General features: G+C 46.6%; 1 protein-coding gene across 1 annotated transcript; it reads right to left on the reverse strand.

Annotated features, from left to right (window-relative positions):
* Nucleotides 1–7,109: 7,109 nt before the first annotated feature.
* Nucleotides 7,110–17,978, reverse strand: LOC120111978. The gene is made up of 4 exons (XM_039130552.1): nt 16,772–17,978; nt 9,905–10,038; nt 8,170–8,357; nt 7,110–7,676 (listed from the first exon to the last, which is right to left on the reverse strand). The coding sequence occupies exons 1-4, from the start codon at nt 17,899–17,901 to the stop codon at nt 7,110–7,112; spliced, it is 2,019 nt and encodes a 672-aa protein (XP_038986480.1). The 5' UTR covers nt 17,902–17,978.
* Between the last annotated feature and the right edge of the window lie 536 nt (nt 17,979–18,514).

An 18,514-nucleotide genomic window follows, 5' to 3' on the forward strand; every position in this document is an offset into this window, starting at 1 on the left:
GAATCAGTCTCGTTGCAGCAGCTTTCCTCCTAATGATGAACCAGCATGTATTCTCAACAATACACGCCTTGGAGCACGTGCCCACGGCCGCATGCTCTTGGGTATTCCACCTACATCTTGCACACGTTTCCCTAGGTGATCCTAGGGTCCAGATTTGGTCTCCAAGTTGCCCAAATCTCTAGAGAGCACCGTCAGACCTCGAACCCGTCCAGCGACCTGATCTGGTTTATACCTTGATCCGCATCCGGTCCAGCCCCGATTCGAGGAGCCGTGACATTCTAACCATACATGTTTTCAGTTATAAAAACGTGTCCCTTGCCTTCTGGAGACTTATGCCACGTTCCTCCATCAGTGGCACATATTTCCATGCATCCTAATTTCCCGGATTCAGTCCATGCTTCGAGATAAGCCCACACTGCTGAATCAGTCTCGTTGCAGCAGCTTTCCTCCTAATGATGAACCAACATGTATTCTCAACAATACACGCCTTGGAGCATGTGCCCACGGCTCCATGCTCTTGGGTATTCCACCTACATCTTGCATACGTTTCCCTAGGTGATCCTAGGGCCCAGATTTGGTCTCCAAGTTGCCCAAATCTCTAGAGAGCACCGTCAGACCTCGAACCCGTCCAGCGACCTGATCTGGTTTATACCTTGATCCGCGTCCGGTCCAGCCCCGATTCGAGGAGCCGTGACACAAGGAAGTACTATCTCAAGATCTCGAATAAGGCTCATGATGGAAGAGGTGGTGTGTCATGCCCCCAACCCAAAATTATGAGTCAAGGACATGTCAATCGTTACATATAAGTCACTTACCTACAAGCATACATGACTTTCATTATAATTCATAAATAATGCAGTGGAGTAAAACGAGAGAAACTAAAATCCAAATTTTAATAGTTAATAAATCCAAACTAACAAGCCATGTCCAGAATTTTTGTTCACAAGAGTCTTACATCAATTATTCATCAAATACTAAAATCAAAAGCAGGGCTAATTCTAAACTATGTTGGTACATTTTTCTTTTGTCTTTAATTACATGCCCATAGCAGTACCCTAGTAGCAACTAATTCTGTAAATTTGTGAGCAAAGAAGAGACCAGATTATGAGCCCAACATCCCAATTAGTAATGAAGAATTTTTAAAGAGAAGCCTTGGTGCAAGAAGGACTCCTCCCTTCACTAGAAAATCAGCATGTGTGATGATCATCCCTTGCTGATTTTTTGGGATCCTCATCTTGCTGATTTTTAGGAATCCTCATCTCCATGATTTGGCATCCCTTTGAGGAGTTCTATTTGAAGGACTCTCATGAGGTGAAGGAAATTCAGCATGAAGCCTTGACGTGAAATCTCCTAAAGACATGAATCATCCAACGGTTGGGAGTCTTAGAGGGCATGTTTTCTTAGCGTGAAGTCCTTGGAGAGTACTTCTTTAGGCTTGAAGACTCTTTGAAGATTTTTCTTGGCATGTGGAGTCTTTTGACTTGTCAAATTCTATTTTGGTTAGGAGTCCTATTAAGTCCCTAGTATTTGAATTTAGTCATGAGCCTAAATTTGAGTTTAAGTTATGTAATGAGTTTTCTATTTTGTTCCAACACCCCATCTATTTATAGGGTGGACGTTGAAGAATAAAGGCAGAATTAATTTTGATTTTCAATTGCTCTTAACATTGAGTGGCATGAGGTTTCTTCTTCCCCCTTTGGTGAGACTCCAAAGGTTCCTTTTTTTCTCGATGAGATGCCGGAAATCATTGAATTTAGGATAGAGGTGAGACTCTTCTATTCAGCCCATAGTTATCTTGTTACTATCAAAACTGCAGCACCTTCCATTGTTCCTTCGTCCACCCTGCCAATCTTCATCATGCCATAGCTCTAATCCCTTAAACGGCCAATCATCACAAAATTCTTTAGGTTTCAAATCTGAATCGCAGGCCTAATCACTTCCTCCCACGTTCTAACCCAAATTAGTTTTAGGTCCAACCAATTTCAACCATCATCCATCAAAAATTCAGTAGCACGCATCCCCGACTGCATCAGTTGGTATCAAAGCAAATCGCTCCACATGGTTATAAGAAGAAGCCGTCCCTACTATTATGATCCCTACTATGATGATTCCTACTATGACGATCAATACTATTCCTACAACATCGAACGACAATAAGATGATCTGATGGATGAAGTTCAAAATCAAATGGCTACCTTAGCATGAAAGATGGATGTTGTGAGGCAGAACTACGATGTCGTAGCTGTGTCAAATTATAAGTTGGGCAAAGACCTTCAGGATGTAGCAACAAAGGCGCTCTTTCTCCTCGAGGTATTTCTCCATTTGTAAGATCTGAAATCTTTGCAAATAGGGGTACATATCCGGAGCGAGGAACAACAAAATTCAACAAAAAATAATGAGTCCCATGCTGCAAAGAAGAGGCAAACTCAATTGTTCCAAGTGCGGTGGCTAGGGGCACCTCGTTGATATTTGTCCTACTAAAGATCAATAGATATTTGAAGAAGACCTTGACATTGATTTTGAAAATTTAGCAGCACCGTTTGTTGCTGTCCCTGCTGCTGAGATTCTTTCTCCTTCTCCACTAGGCCTGCTGAGATTGAGGACAAGGAGGAAGCCAACGTGGAAGATAAAATTTCAAAGGTGATCTCATCTGAATTTGAATCTTTTTTCGATAATTTTTCTGATGTAACTCCAGGAGAATTGCCTTGATGTGGAAAAAAGTGGATCACCCAATGCATATGGTTAAAGCACCCGAATCCGACAGTAAACCTAGTCCCGGCAAGCCTAGTCTCGGCGGGCATAGTCTTGGCGAATGTAATCTCGGTAAGCATGGTCTCGATGGGCATGGTCTCGACGAGCGTGATCTTGGTAAGCATGGTCTCGGCGAGCGTGATCTCGGTAAGCATGGTCTCGGCTAAGCAAAGCTTGAATGACCTCGAGGCCAAGAAAGACCTAATTAGAAGCTGAGACCGATCCCAACTCCACCGAAAGTGAGCCGATCTCTAAATCGGAGCGTCTGCAGAAGGGGTCACCAAATCCTCCATATTCGGGATCATATTCCGCAATCTCCGCTACAACAACTGTCAAACCTGAATCCTTGCAATCTCAACCAATTGCCAGCTAACCCGAATTTCCATGCCATCTAAGGTAATCTATTTAACCCAAGATTTGCGCAACCACGTCCGATTGCGAATAACCGCCACACCCCCTCCTATAAAAAGGGGAAAACTTCGGGGAGAGAGGGGACTTCTCCCCCTCTACAAAAAGATTTCTCCATTAGAATATCTACGAATCCTCTCTAACTTAAGCATCGGAGGGCCTTCGCCGGATCCCCCGGCCTGGGCTTCTTGTAGGTCTATCAGAGACAGTCGTCCGCCACCGGGTCCGATTTCCAGCAACAACAGTTGGCGCTAGAGCAAGGGTCCGAGTCGTGATCATGAGACTAAGGAGCAGTGGGGCTTCTAATATCTCTAGACATTGTGCACCAAACCCTGGTCGCTCGATCCAAAATCCACAGCCAATGCCTCCGGCAGATCAAGTTCTGCAGATCCAACCTGAACAGTTTGACGTGCTGGTGCAATAAGTCCAAACGCTAGCCACAGCAGTCCAAGGCCTCCAACAAGCGGAGGCCCCTCTTATGCTGCCTCTATGAGGTCACACTCAATCGGCACTCCCTCTAGATGGGCATGTGTCGTGAGGCCGTAATCCCCGCCATTGTTCCTCAAAAATCAATGATGGGGAACGACGTCGTTACGAGGATTCTTTTCAAACATCCCCTCATGAGGAGTTGTCAAGGAGTCGCTAGGATAGGAGGCCGCAGCCTCTAACCTGGCCGCAGCCTTCTGAGGCCGGCTCAACCCCGGGTCAATCAGTACCGAGACGGACCACTGCGACAGAGAACTTGACAAGAAGGTCGAAGAACTCAGGCGACAAATCAAGGCGCTTCAGAATCAAGGAGCAAGGCGTGAGGGTGACACTACCAAGTCACAATTTTCCTGCTAGATCGAGGACGAACCAATCCCACTGAGATTCAAGATGTCCCAAATAGAACCATATAATGGGACAACTGATCCACCAAAGATCATTTCAACCTAGCTTATGGAACGGAAGCAATCATCCCCTTGGAGATCGGACTTCCATCAGCAAGGGTGGAGAACTACGATGCAGCTTCCAATTCATCACGACTCAGAAGCAACTTAGATCTTCTTGAAAAAATAAGGGAAGCCGCTCGAATCCGCATGGCAAGATATCAACAGAAAGCGGCACAATATTACAACTCTAAAGTCAAGGTCAAGCTCTTCAAAGTGGGTGATCTTATCCTGAGAAAAGCTGAAGCCTCTCGACCTACGGAGCAAGAAACGCTTGCCCCAAATTGGGAAGGACCATATCGAGTCGTTCGGATCCAACAGCCCAGAGCATACAAGTTAGAGTCCCTCGATGGAACTCTTATTCTTCGAAGTTGGAACTCCGAGAACCTCAGGATGTATTATCAATAAAGCCCTTTTAAGGGTCTCTCTCAAATGCTTGAAAATCCAACCAATAAGACGTTCCTCAAGGATTTCTCCAGACCATTCAAAACTTCTTCTAATGTTGATCTGCTTATGAACCACAGGTTCCTGTTACAACAGAAAGTGTTCTCATAACACCGAAAAATGCCTTGAGTCATTTGGAAGAGACCTAATGACGTCCCGACCAAGCTCAGGATGCCCCGCTGAGTCGACTGCGAGCTAAGGCTCCCTCGACGTCGGGTACTACCAAATGACGTCCCGACCAAGCTCGGGATGCCCCGCTGAGTCGACCGCGAGCTAAGGCTCCCTCGACCTCGGGTACTACCTAATGATGTCCCGACCAAGCTCGGGATGCCTTGCCGAGTCGACCGCGAGCTAAGGCTCCCTCGACCTCGGGTACTACCTAATGACATCCCGACCACAATTCAAGATGCCTAAGGCAGAGACTATGGATCGAAGGACACTCAAGCCTGTGATAGCTTGCAATTCCAACGGCCGAACAACAGCTTGACCTTAGCCCGCGCTACAACTAGATCCACGCCCGGAGACTTAGTAAAATTCTTCGAAAAACATCAGAATCAGATTCAAAAGTGAACAACGCACGAAGTCCTGCCCAAATAATCAAAAACAAAAGTTCATCGAGAACACATGTAGAGACAAGTTCGAAAATGCAACAAAATTCATACTAGATGAAGAAAATATATTGTTCATTTGTCACAGCATGTTGAATCGGGGCTGGACCGGACGGAGATTAAGGTATAAACCAGATCGGATCACTGGACGGGTTTGAGGTCTGACCATGCTTTCTAGAGATTTGGGCAACTTGGAGACCAAATCTGGGGCTTAGGATCACCTAGGGAAACGTGTGCAAGATCTAGAAGGAATACCCAAGAGCATGGGGCCGGGGGCACGTGCTCCAAGGCGTGTATTGGCAAGAATACATACTACTTCATCATTAGGAGGAAAACTGCTGCAACGAGTCTGATTCAGTGTTGAGGGTTTATCTCGAAGCATGGCCTGAATCCGGAAAATTGGGATGCATAGAAATGTGTGCCACTGATGGAGGTACGTGGCATAAGTCTCCAGAAGGCAAGGGACACGTTTTTAACACGTTTTCTAACTGAAAGATAGATGGTTAGAAAATATGGCTGTAACGCTGTTTCCACACGTTCTCACGTTGAGGGGCATTGGGAAGGACTATCAGATTCAGAAGCAAGCTGGGAGTATGGTGATGAACTATGGCAGTTCGAGGACATCATCAATGAGTACTGCCTAGCCTCGTCAGGGGCAACTTCAGCTTAGGTCGGGGAGAGTGTCATGGTACCTCGAATCGGGGCTGGACCAGACGCGGATCAAGGTATAAACCAGATCGGGTCGCTGGACAGGTTCGAGGTCTAACCGTGCTTTCTAGAGATTTGGGCAACTTGGAGACCAAATCTGGGCCCTAGGATCACCTAGGGAAACATGTGCAAGATCTAGGAGGAATACCCAAGAGCATGGGGCGGGGGGCACGTGCTCCAAGGCGTGTATTGGCAAGAATACATACTACATCATTAGGAGGAAAGCTGCTACAACAAGTCTGATTCAGTGTTGAGGGCTTATCTCGAAGCATGGGCTGAATCCAAGAAATTGGGATGCATAGAAATGTGTGCCACTGATGGAAGTACGTGGCATAAGTCTCTAGAAGGCAAGGGACACGGTTTTAACATGTTTTCTATCTGAAAGATAGATGGTTAGAAAACGTGGCTGTAACGCTGTTTCCACATGTTCTCACGTTGAGGGGCATTTCAGAAACTTTATAGAAGTTCGTTCATTTAGTTATATCATCTGCAATTGCCTGAATCTCGAGACTTAAGTGGGAAAGGTGCTATCTGGAAGTATTTTTCGTTCTGAATCCAACAAATCTGGTTTCATTGTAATCCGAGTTCGGTTGGGGCACGAACTTGGCCGTTTCAGCTGATTGCGTAGAATCCTGCTGGAATCAGGATTATTCTATCTTATATATACATGGGAAGTTGAGTTCGTGAGGAACTTGTAATTGGAGGTTGCTCTTCTATAAGAGGACCCTCAAAGTGGAGGGATTGGTATCGGGTATAGCTCGAGAGACCAGAGAGACCAGGAGAGCTTATTGTAATCAGTTGAGTGGTTATTCAATAAAGTTCTCTTCCCCTGTATTTCTCTTTCTCCTTCGTGGTATTTTCTGGTATTGTGCTTCGCTGCATTATTGTTGTTAGGCGTGACCTAAGTCACAGAGACTAGGTTCCCACGCCAGGAAGGCTGATCGGTTATTTTTGGTAGACCGAGCCGCACGTTGTTGGGATACGCTCTGAGATCCCTTCGTACGTGACACATTGATAAAAAGCCTTGAGGCCAAATACAGGGACACTGACTCTAAGGCCGTCCCATTTAACCTTATTTACAAAGACGATAAAAAAGAAAGAGGTGACGAACAGCAAAATCTCAAGTCACCTTCGAAGCAGTGGTGACCTTGGCACTGGCCTCGGAGCCGTCTGCTAGAGCAGCCTTGGGAGCCACTTCGAGAGCACTCTCTAAAGCTACTTCAGATGGAATCTCGCGGGCGGCCTCAGGAGCCATCTCGGTCTAGGCCTCAACGACCACAGGGACGGGACTCTCGGGCGCACCATCATCCTCAACGGCCTCGAACAAACGATGCTGAAGGTTGCTAAAGTCCATCTTGGGACAAAGTCTTTGCACCTGACCCCGAAAATCCTCGAAGCCGCGAATAAGCCCATCGACAGCCTCGTCCTCCAACTCCTCTCGGTACTCGGCCGACTCGCAAAAAATATGCACCGCATTCCGAGCCTGTTCTATCACCTTCTCCTCTCGAGCTTCTAGTTGCTTAACTTTCAACCGTAGGATTCCCACCTCGTATTTTTGGCCTGCGAGCTCAAACTGGGTGTCGACTAAGCATGCCTTGGAAGCACGAAGTGCCGACCTAGTGAGAGCATGCGAGGCTTCCTCCTCAAGGCGCTCGGTCTTGAACTTAAGCTCGAACTTGGCAGCCTCCACCCTCACGGTGGATTCCTTCCACTTGGCCTCGGCTTCAGCGAGCTTTTTATTCGCGAGCTCTTGTCCTTTCTGGCTCCTCCAAGCCAGGCTTTGATAGTCAGCTATCGCGGAAGCTAACACGTCAATTTCGTGGTGGTGCTGTAACAAAAAAAAATAAAAGTTAGTCGAGATTGAGAACTTAGAAGAATATGAAAGCATAAGAAAAACTTACTCGAACAGCAGAATAGTAAGCCTGGTCAACAAAATCGCTGATCTCGCCGGCTTCGAGCTCGGCTTGTCAGCTAGAAGTAGTGCGCAGCGGACGACCTCCCGAACAACTTCGCTGTTATGGAAGGCCGAGTCGTCCTAAAAAAACTAGCCACTTGGGGGAGTAGGGCCTCTTCTCGGAACAATCCTCAACCCTTGAAGAGCTCGGGGGGTTGAGTCTTGAAGAGCAAGGCAGGGGAGCACACGAAGAATTCAGAACTCCAAGACCACTGCCCGACTCAGGTCCCGAGCGCTGTAGACGGACGATCCTGCGGACTTTTTGAGGGCCCAAGGTTGGGCAAGCACGGGCCGCTGACTCCCTTGCGGCCTCAGTAGAAGCTGCGCGCTTGGCGGGAGAAGTTTCTTCCGATCTAGGCTCCCCGACCTTCTTTTTGCTGTTCTTCTGAATGAGGTCGGAAGTCCCAGCCTCAAGATCCCTGGCCTCCGTAGGGATCGAAGTCGAGGCCGGTCTAGGTCCCTTTCTAGGTAAGGGATGAGCTCCACCAGCTTCGGTTGCTCTTTTGTTGTACTTGGTGAGGAGGGTGTCGTTGCTGAACACCATCCCTGCAATCTCTGAAAAGGAAAAAGAAACTCAAGTAAAGTCTCATACCAACCCTAAAAAGAGGGGGGGGGGAAGAAAAAGAATAAGAAAGAAGAAATGAAACGAAGGACGACAGAATGAAGGGAGGAGCAATCCAACTGACCTTACCCCTAGGATGCGCAGAGCTTAGGCCGACATTCATCAAAGTCTCTTTGCTCAAGAGGTCGGTCAGAAGAATATCCCCCTTAAGATTGCGAAGAGCATCAAGAATTTTTTGCTCGTTCACAGAGGGTTTAGGGGTCTTGTTATTGGCCTTGAGTAGTGGTAGGCCCCATGATGGGTTGAACCCTCATGAATGCTTGGAGGAGAGAAAGAAAAACTTCTCTTTCCACCAACGAATGGAGGAAGGAGCACCTCGGAAGAACGGCTTACCTCCCCAAAGGGCAAAGTACAGCCATCCTCCATCTGTGGGGCTAGATTTCAGCATATAACACATGTGGAAGATGTTTACTAAGGTCGGTATTGTGTGAGCAAGACAAAGAGATAGGAAACCAATAATTATCCTCGAATCGGGGCTGGACCGGACGCGGATCAAGGTATAAACCAGATCAGGTCGCTGGACGGGTTCGAGGTGTGACGGTGCTCTCTAGAGATTTGGGCAACTTGGAGACCAAATCTGGGCCCTAGGATCACCTAGGGAAACGTGTGCAAGATGTAGGTGGAATACCCAAGAGCATGGGGCCGTGGGCACATGCTCCAAGGCGTGTATTGTTGAGAATACATGTTGGTTCATCATTAGGAGGAAAGCTGCTGCAACGAGACTGATTCAGCAGTGTGGGCTTATCTCGAAGCATGTACTGAATCCGGAAAATTGGGATGCATGAAAATATGTGCCACTGATGGAGGAACGTGGCATAAGTCTCCAGAAGGCAAGGGACACGTTTTAACACGTTTTTATAACTGAAAACGTGTATGGTTAGAAGACGTGCCTGTAACGCTGTTTCCACGCGCTTTCACTTTGAGGGGCATTTTGGAAACTCTACAGAAGTCCGTTCAAAGTGGAAAAGGTGCCATCTGGAAGGGTTTTTCGTCCCGAATCCAACGAATCTAGTTTTATGGTAATCCGAGTTCGTTTGAGGCATGAACTTGGCTGTTTTATCTTATTGCGCAGAATCCTGTGGGAATCGGGGTTTTCCTATCTTATTTAGAATTCATCCTTATCTTGTGCATGGGAAGTTGAGTTCGTGAGGGACTTGTAACTAGAGGTTTCTCCTCTATAAGAGGACCCTCAAAGGAGAGGGATTGGTATCCGGTAGAGCTGGAGAGGCCAAGAGAGCTTATTGTAATCAGTTGAGTGGTTATTCAATAAAGTTCTCTTCCCCTACATTTCTTCTTCTCCTTCGTGGTATTTTCTGGTGTTGTGTTTCGCTGCATTATTGTTGTTAGGCGTGACCTAAGTCATAGAGACTAGGTACCCACGCCAGAAGGCTGATCGGTTATCTTCGATAGACCGAGCCGCACGTTGTTGGGATTCGCTTTGTAATCCCTTCGTACGTGTCACTTGGTATCAGAGCCATACCAGAAATGAAGGAGACGACCTCTACAGTAACTTCCATGGTGGGAATGGCGGATGCATCATCCTCGACCATGGATCCCAATCCAACCTCAGGAGGAGGCACGGCGATGGGTGGAGCGCATCCAGTTGATGATTCTCTGTATGGGTAACGTATTGCATCTCTAGTTATTTCTGCCGACAATCGATTACGGAGGTGCGAGGCCCAAATAGCGGAGGTTGAAGGACGGATGGAGGACCTTGAGGGCAGGGACGCAACCCTCCGAGGTGAAATCGCCACTCAGCTGAACCAGATTTCCTTCTATATGGAGCGGCGCTATAAGGAAGTGCTGCGGCATAATGAGGAGTTGGAGATCATGGTGAAGGCTCTCCAAAATCAGGTGGTTGACCTTTTAAAGGAGAGTACCACCACAGGCGTATCCTCTTCTCCATTGACAATGGAGGTCGCAAGAGAGGCTACGCGCCCCCTGCACAAGCTTGATGTTCCCAAGCCACAAGAGTTCTGCGGACGACGGTCCGCGAAGGAGGTGGATAACTTTCTTTTCGCCGTGGAGCAATACTTGTAGGTTACCGGCATGAGGGAGGAAGCCATGAAGGTGAGCACGGCGGCCATGTTCTTGAGGGACGTGGCGATGCTTTGGTGGCGACGTCGGGCCGACGATGTGAAGCGAGGGGCTGTTCCAATCACCACTTGGGTACAGTTCCAAACTGAACTTCGAAAGCAATTCTTCCCCGCGTTCGCTAAGGATGATGCTCGAGCACGACTATGGCGACTCACGCAAAAGGGCGATGTGCGTGAGTATGTGCGAGAGTTCAGCGAATTGTTGTTGGAGGTACCAGACCTCAGCAACGAGGACTCTCTCTTCACTTTTCTTGACGGGCTCAAACCGTGGGCAAAGATGAAATTGCAGCGAAGAGGAGTCCAAAGCTTGAACGAGGCGATAGGTCAAGCGGAGGCTCTCATCGAGTTCAAGACTCAACCCACAGCTCCCAAAGCCCAAGCATCGAAACAGGGCAAAGGTGGGGGAGCGAAATCAGGTCACAAAGGAGGTACAAAAGGCTCGAATCTGAGCTCCTCGAGTGGAGGGGCTTCCCAAGCGAAGGGCAAAGGGGTGGCGCAAGGTACCGGCACTATCTCATGCTATATTTGCAATGGACCGCACAAGGTGAAGGACTGTCCATTGAGGGGCAAGATAGCATCTATGGCGGTGGAGGAGAAGCAAGAGACCGACCAAAGGATGGGCTCACTCAGTCTCAATGCCCTGAAGGCCAAGGGGCCACGAGGTCTGCTCTATGGCCACTGACTTCTTTGTGGACCAAGCTACGGCAAAGAGGTTAAATCTGAAGATTGAACATGATGAACACACGTTCAAGGCGGTCAACTCCGCAGAAGTGGCTACCAGCGGAACGTCAAAGGATGTTGAGATCCAATTCGGCGCATGGACCGGACGGGTGACAGCGGTGGTCGCCCCGATCGACGACTACGAGGTGGTCATCGGCATGTCTTTGCTTACCCAGCTACAAGCCATGATAAAGCCGGATTCAGATGTGGTGGTGGTCCTGAATCCGAGTGGAGCTTGCGCAGTTCCAGGGAAGCGAGTTAAAGGGACTCCGCAGCGAGTCCTATCGGCGATGCAACTTGCTAAGGGGCTGAGAAGGGGACTTCCAACATATATTACGTCCCTTCAGGAGGAAGAACTACTCGAAGGAGAGGAGATTCCAGCGCCCATCTAGGGTGTTCTCACTGAATTCGGGGATGTGATGCCCCCCGAGTTACCCAAGCAATTGCCGCCAAAAAGAGAAATCGATCATCGGATTGATTTGGTGCATGGAGCACGTCCATCGGATTGATTTGGTGCATGGAGCACGTCCCACTCCAGCTCAAGCACCATATAGGATGGCCCCACCTGAACTCCAGGAGCTGAGGAGGCAGCTAACGGAGTTGGTGGACAGCGGGTTCATTCGACCTTCGAAGAGTCCGTATGGAGCACCGGTACTTTTTCAGAAGAAGCACGATGGTTCGTTGAGACTCTGCATCGACTACAGGGCCCTCAACAAGCTCACGGTGAAGAACAAGTACCCCATTCCTCGGATTGATGATTTGTTCGATCAACTTGGCAAGGCACGATGGATTTCCAAGTTGGATCTTCGCAGCGGGTACTATCAGGTTCGCGGCGAAGGAGGACATTGAGAAGACTGCATGTGTAACAAGGTACGGAAGCTTCGAGTACCTTGTCATGCCTTTCGGCCTCACCAATGCACCAGCAACTTTCTGTGCTTTGATGCAGCGTGTACTCCACGACTTCATCGATAAATTTGTGGTAGTATACTTGGATGAAATTGTCGTATACAGCCGGACATTGGATGAGCATGTGGCACACCTGAGGCAAGTCTTTTCTACCCTACGGCAGCACCAACTCTTTGTGAAGAGGGAGAAGTGTGTGTTTGCGCAGCAGAGGGTGCCGTTCCTCGGGCACATCATTGGGGATGGAAGGCTCATGATGGATCCCTCAAAAATTTCAGCCAAAGCCGAGTGGGAGGTACCTACACGTGCTACACACTTACGCTCTTTTCTTGGCTTGGCAAATTACTATAGGAGGTTCATCATCGGATATTCGAAGTTATGCGCCCCACTGACGGATTGTTGAAGAAGGATCGACCATGGGGGTGGTCAAACCAATGTCAGGAGGCATTTGATCATCTCAAGCAGGCGGTCACGGCGGAGCCGGTCCTCGTGCTACCGGACTTTTCTATTTCTTTTGAAGTCCACACCGACGCATCAGATTTTGCCATTGGAGGGGTGCTCATGCAGGAAGGGCACCCAGTGGCCTACGAGAGTCGGAAGTTGAACGACACCGAGCGCAGGTATACGGTTCATGAAAAGGAGATGACTGCAATTGTGCACTGTCTTCGAACCTGGCGTCATTACCTCCTCGGATCTAGGTTTGTGGTGCGCACGGATAACGTGGCCACAAGCTACTTTCAGACCCAACCAAAACTCACCCCCAAACAGGCGAGATGGCAGCAGTTTCTGGCTGAATTTGATTTCGACATCGAGTACAAGCCGGGCAGAACTAATTCAGTCCCGGATGCTTTGAGTAGAAAGGCACAGCTAGCTGCAGTCTCTTCCTTTTCCGGACCAGCAAGTAACCTAATGGAGAGGGTCAAGACCGAGATGGAGAAGGATCAATGGGCCACTTCCATGGGTGAACTCATCAAAGACGGCAAGGCGCGTCGTTTCTGGACCGAAGGAGGGCTGATTTTGACACGAGGGCGACGTGTCTATGTGCCTTCAGGTGGAGGGCTGAGGTGCGAGGTGTTGCGAGAACACCATGATTCTATGTGGGTGGGACACCAGGGGGTGCATCGGACCCAAGCTCTCATAGAACATAACTACTATTGGCCAAAGATGCGGGATGACATCGAGGAGTATGTTCGCACTTGTCTACTATGCCAACAAGACAAGATTGAACATCGACGGCCTGCGGGGTTGTTGGAGCCATTACCTATACTAGAGCGTCCGTGGGAGAGTGTCTCCATGGACTTCATCATCGGGCTACCTCTGGCGGATGGGAACAGCTCTATCATGGTAGTGGTGGATCGCTTCTCGAAGTATGGAGTCTTCATTGCAGCACCTACTACTTGCCATGCAGAGGACGTGGTGCGGTTGTTCTTTACATATGTGGTGAAATATTGGGGGATACCGCGGAGTATCGTTTCTGATCGCGATGCTCGCTTCATGGGGAGGTTCTGGACGGAGTTATTTCGGATACTCGGAACGGAGCTGAAGATGTCCACGGCCTTCCACCCTCAGACCGATGGCCAAACAGAGCGAACCAATGCATTATTGGAGATGTATTTGAGGCACTATGTGAGTGCCAACCAGCGGAATTGGGTACGACTCTTGGACCAAGCCCAATTCAGCTACAACTTACAGCGATCGGAGTCGACAGGTAAATCACCATTCGAGGTGATTACAGGGCTGCAACCAGACACTCCAGGAAGTATCGCATGGGACGTAATCCGACCGCCTACAAGTTCGTGAGAGGGATCTGAAGGAGGATACAGATTTGGTTCAGTTCTCCTTGTGGAAGGCGACCAAACGGATGAAGAAGGGGGCTGACATAAAGCGGCGGGCAGCTGAATTTCAGGTTGGTGATCGGGTATTGGTGAAGCTTTATCATCACATGAAATTGAAGTCGGGCTACCACAAAGCACTTGTGAGGAGGTATGAAGGTCCCTTCATCATCACACTGTTAGAAGTATGCCCTAGAAGCCAATTTGGCAGACGCATTATTTTATTCTAGAACATAATTTTGTACTTGACTATTTATTATTGAATAAATAAAAGGCATCTTTTTCATTCATGTTCTTATGTGTCCATGAATCGTCCAAGGAATTAATAAGATGATGACGCATATTCTCAAGAGTTGAGAATTTGAGGCATGTGTCATTGGTGATTAATTCCTGAATTGCTCCGATCGATGGATCATCACAAGGACGATGATTGATCCGCTGAGATTAGTGCACATATTGCTTTCTTTGATGGACGAGTTTTGAGTCCACAGTGTAGGGACACTGGAGTAATTGTGCAAGTGCTTGTTAGAGAACAAGGGTACTGAGCATGACCAACACAAGAAGTCACTTAGATGTCTATCCACTTGTCAGTGACTTGCTTGATGTTGCAATGGTGTGACTGGTCCTTTGACCTGCGATGCTTCGGCTACTCACAGTGAGGTTATTGTAGTTTGACTGCACAAATACATGGTCTCTAGCCATATGGATCCATGCAGTGTAGATTGGCTGCAGTAGGTTCACTGTAGGAGTAGGGTATGCATCTACAAGGAATCTATCGATCTTGATAGATAATGAGAGATCCTATGTGATTTATAAGACTGAGTTCGTAAGACCTCGGCCGGAGCAGATTGCACAGTGGAGAAAGAGTTCTCCGCTCTCGAACTTAAGTCGAATAAATCTTGACATATGACAGACGAAGGGGTTTGACGAGTTATCCATGACCTCCGTCTTGTAGGGATCCATGATAGAAGGACTGTATCACACGATAACTGCACCTAGAGGTTCATCATTCTATTCTACTGGGTAGCCACTACATGCTGCTAGGTGTCACTAGTGGATGGTGGGACTCACAGGGATTATCTCGATGATCGATAAACCCTAATGAGTAGAGTTGGAATCATTCCGACCCATTGAAAGGAGTTTTCAATGATATTGTGATAGAGATTACAATATATCTCACTACCAGTCAGAGTAGAACCTATGGGGTCACACACACTAGAGGCATTGACCGATCCGATGGTTGAATCGTGATTAGGAATCACAAGTAATCAATTCGATTAATAATAAGTTGAAGAAGGAACAAAGGGAATTAATTAATTGGACTTGAAACAAGAGTCCTACTTGGAGTTGGATTCTTGGAGTCCTAATTGGATTAGGACTAGAATTCCTACTTGGACTGGGATTCTTACTTGGACTGGGAATCCTATTTGGAGTAGGACTAGGATTCCTACATGGAGTAGGATTCCTATAATTCTAATGAGATTAGGAGTTTTGAATTAAATTTGGATTCCTACTTGGAGTAGAATTTCTAGAGTCCTAATCGAATTAGGACTTCGAATTCAAATTAGAGTCCTAATTGGATTAGGACTAGAATTAAATAAATCCTAATGGGATTAGGACTTCTTAAGTCCCAATTAATTATTAATCTAATGAATCAAGATGACTCCTAATTAGATTAGGATTGAAGGGTTCAATTGAGTCATGGCTCATCAAGTTCTAATTGGATTAGGACTTACCTAGATTAAAACTCAAATTGGTTCACCCTTGGTCCAAACCTAATTAGATTAGGACCTAACCAAGAGTGACCTTCCTAATCCTCCTTAGAGGAGGATTAGGTTAACCATGAAGGAGGGGCACACGCCCCTCCTCCTTTTCCTTGCTTGGTGCGGCAAAGAAGAGGGGCCGGCGCCCCTCTTGGAATTTAATCAAGGAGCTCCGACAAAGTAGGAGCTCCACATGCTATTTAAGAGGAGGCGTGGGGCTGACCTAGGACAATCATTGAAGCCCTCTCCCTCTCCAATTCGTGGCCCCCTCTTGATAAGAGCACACTTCGGACCGTCCTGGAAACAGGTAGAGAATGAGGAACTTGACCCTAACCGCGACCTGCCGGTAGAACCAAAGTTATCAAAAGAAGCGTGACCCTAACCGCGACCTGCCGGTAGAACCAACACTATCAAGTTCTAATCCAAGAACAAAGGTGAAGCTCTCACATAAGAGAAACCCTCAAATTTCATTCATGCGTTCTCCCCCTCTCAAGTACAATCAGGTGCTATTTTAAGGCTGAAATGGCTTCAAAGAGAAGCAACTCCTAGGAAATTACATAGCACTACTTGTCATGCATTTTCCAAGGCTGCATTTACCAAGGCTTGGAAAAGATGCATGTTACACCTACTCCTAGAAAAGTAACCAGAACTTAGGAAAAAGATCCCAAAGTAATTATAGTGACTTTGGGAACTACAAGAAAGTCTGAATGTGACTTGGGGAATACAAAACATCATCTGAAATATCACCCCAAAAGTATGCACGAAAATCCAAATATAATAGGAAAGTTGGCCTTCCCATGAATGCTTCTTGTCATGTGATTTGGACTTTCCAAAGTGTTGTCTTCAGGTTGGACTCAAAGCATCTTCACCCAATTGTATGAAAGTGACCCAATTAGGTGCAGCCTCTATCTCACGTTGGTCTTCTTTTCCTTTGATTTTTATGATCAGGCTTTCCAAAGCTTGTTTCATCCTCTTAGTCTTGGCCCTAGTCATAGGACCTTCAATTCCATGCAAAGGATCTTTAGATGGGCTGGTTGCGTCTCTATCATTGGTTGCGTCTCTATCATTCCCTCCCTCTTCAAAAGGATTCGTCCTCGAATCAGATTCATCACCTACATCAAACAAAGATAGATCAGCCACATTAAAGGTAGCACTTACATTACCATATTCACTTGGCAAGTCCAACTTGTAGGCATTGTCATTGATCTTCTCTAGAACTTGGAAGGGTCCATCTCCTCTTGTTTGCAGCTTAGATTTTCTTTGAGTGGGAAACCTCTCCTTCCTCATATGAACCCAAACCCAATCTCCTGGTTCAAAAATAACTTTAATACGCCCCTTATTTGCTTGCTTTGCATATTGCTCATTCTTCCTCTCAATGTTGGCTCGAACTTTTGCATGCAATTCCCTAATAGTATCCGCCTTTTTCTTACCATCCAAATTGGTACACTCATTAGTAGGCAAAGGTAAGATGTCTAAAGGAGTCAAAGGATTAAAGCCATACACAACTTCAAAAGGAGAATAAGAAGTAGTAGAATGAACAGTTCTATTATAAGCAAACTCAACATGTGGCAAGCATTTCTCCCAATTTTTCAAATTCTTTTTAATGATAGCACGCAACAAGGTAGTAAGTGTTCTATTTACTACTTCAGTTTGTCCATCCGTTTGAGGATGTGCAACAGTAGAAAATAAGAGTTTTGTTCCTAGTTTATTCCACAAAGTTTTCCAAAAATGACTTAGGAACTTTACATCCCTATCACTTACTATTGTTCTAGGCAATCCATGCAAGCGCATTATCTCTTTAAAGAACAGATCAGCAATATGTGTTGCATCATTGGTTTTAGAGCATGCAATGAAATGTGCCATTTTACTAAACCTATCAACAACGACAAATATACTATCTTTGCCACCTTGAGATCGAGGTAATCCTAACACGAAATCCATTGAAATATCAGTCCAGGGTTGATTAGACACAGGCAAAGGTGTATAGAAGCCATGGGGCATGACTTTAGATTTAGCTTGTTTACATGCTATGCACTTGTCACAGACCGATTGCACATCATGCTTCATGTTAGACCAATAAAAATGCTCATGCAATATTTCTAAGGTCCTTTTTATCCCAAAATGTCCCATCAATCCACCACCATGACTTTCTCTAACTAGCATTTCACGCAAGGAACAAACAGGCACACACAACTTATTTTTCTTAAACAAGAAACCATCATGCCTATAATAGTCCCCAAAAGCATATTTAGAACAAGAATCCCATACTTGGCCAAAGTCAGAATCATTAGCATATAAGTCCTTTATAAACTCAAAACCAAGTAATTTAGTTTGCAAAGAAGTAAGCAATGCATACCTTCTGGACAATGCGTCAGCCACTTTGTTTTCCTTACCATTCTTGTACTTGATTACATAAGGAAACATCTCAATGAATTCCAACCACTTGGCATGTCTTTTTTGAAGCTTACCTTGAGATCTTAGAAACTTCAAGCTTTGATGGTCAGAATGAATTATGAATTTCCTTGACCACAAGTAGTGTTGCCAAGTTTGCAAAGCTCTCACCAAAGCGTACAACTCTTTGTCATACGTGGAATAATTCAATGATGCCCCATTAAGCTTTTCACTAAAGTAAGCAATTGGTTTAGAGTCCTGCATTAGTACGGCCCCTATGCCAACACCAGATGCATCACATTCAATTTCAAAAGCTTTATCAAAATTAGGCAAACAAAGCAAAGGTGCATTGGTCAATTTTTCTTTTAATGAATTAAAAGCTTCC

The sequence above is a fragment of the Phoenix dactylifera genome, chromosome 9 (genome assembly GCF_009389715.1).
Source record: "Phoenix dactylifera cultivar Barhee BC4 chromosome 9, palm_55x_up_171113_PBpolish2nd_filt_p, whole genome shotgun sequence".
In the NCBI taxonomy this organism is placed as follows: domain Eukaryota; kingdom Viridiplantae; phylum Streptophyta; class Magnoliopsida; order Arecales; family Arecaceae; genus Phoenix; species Phoenix dactylifera.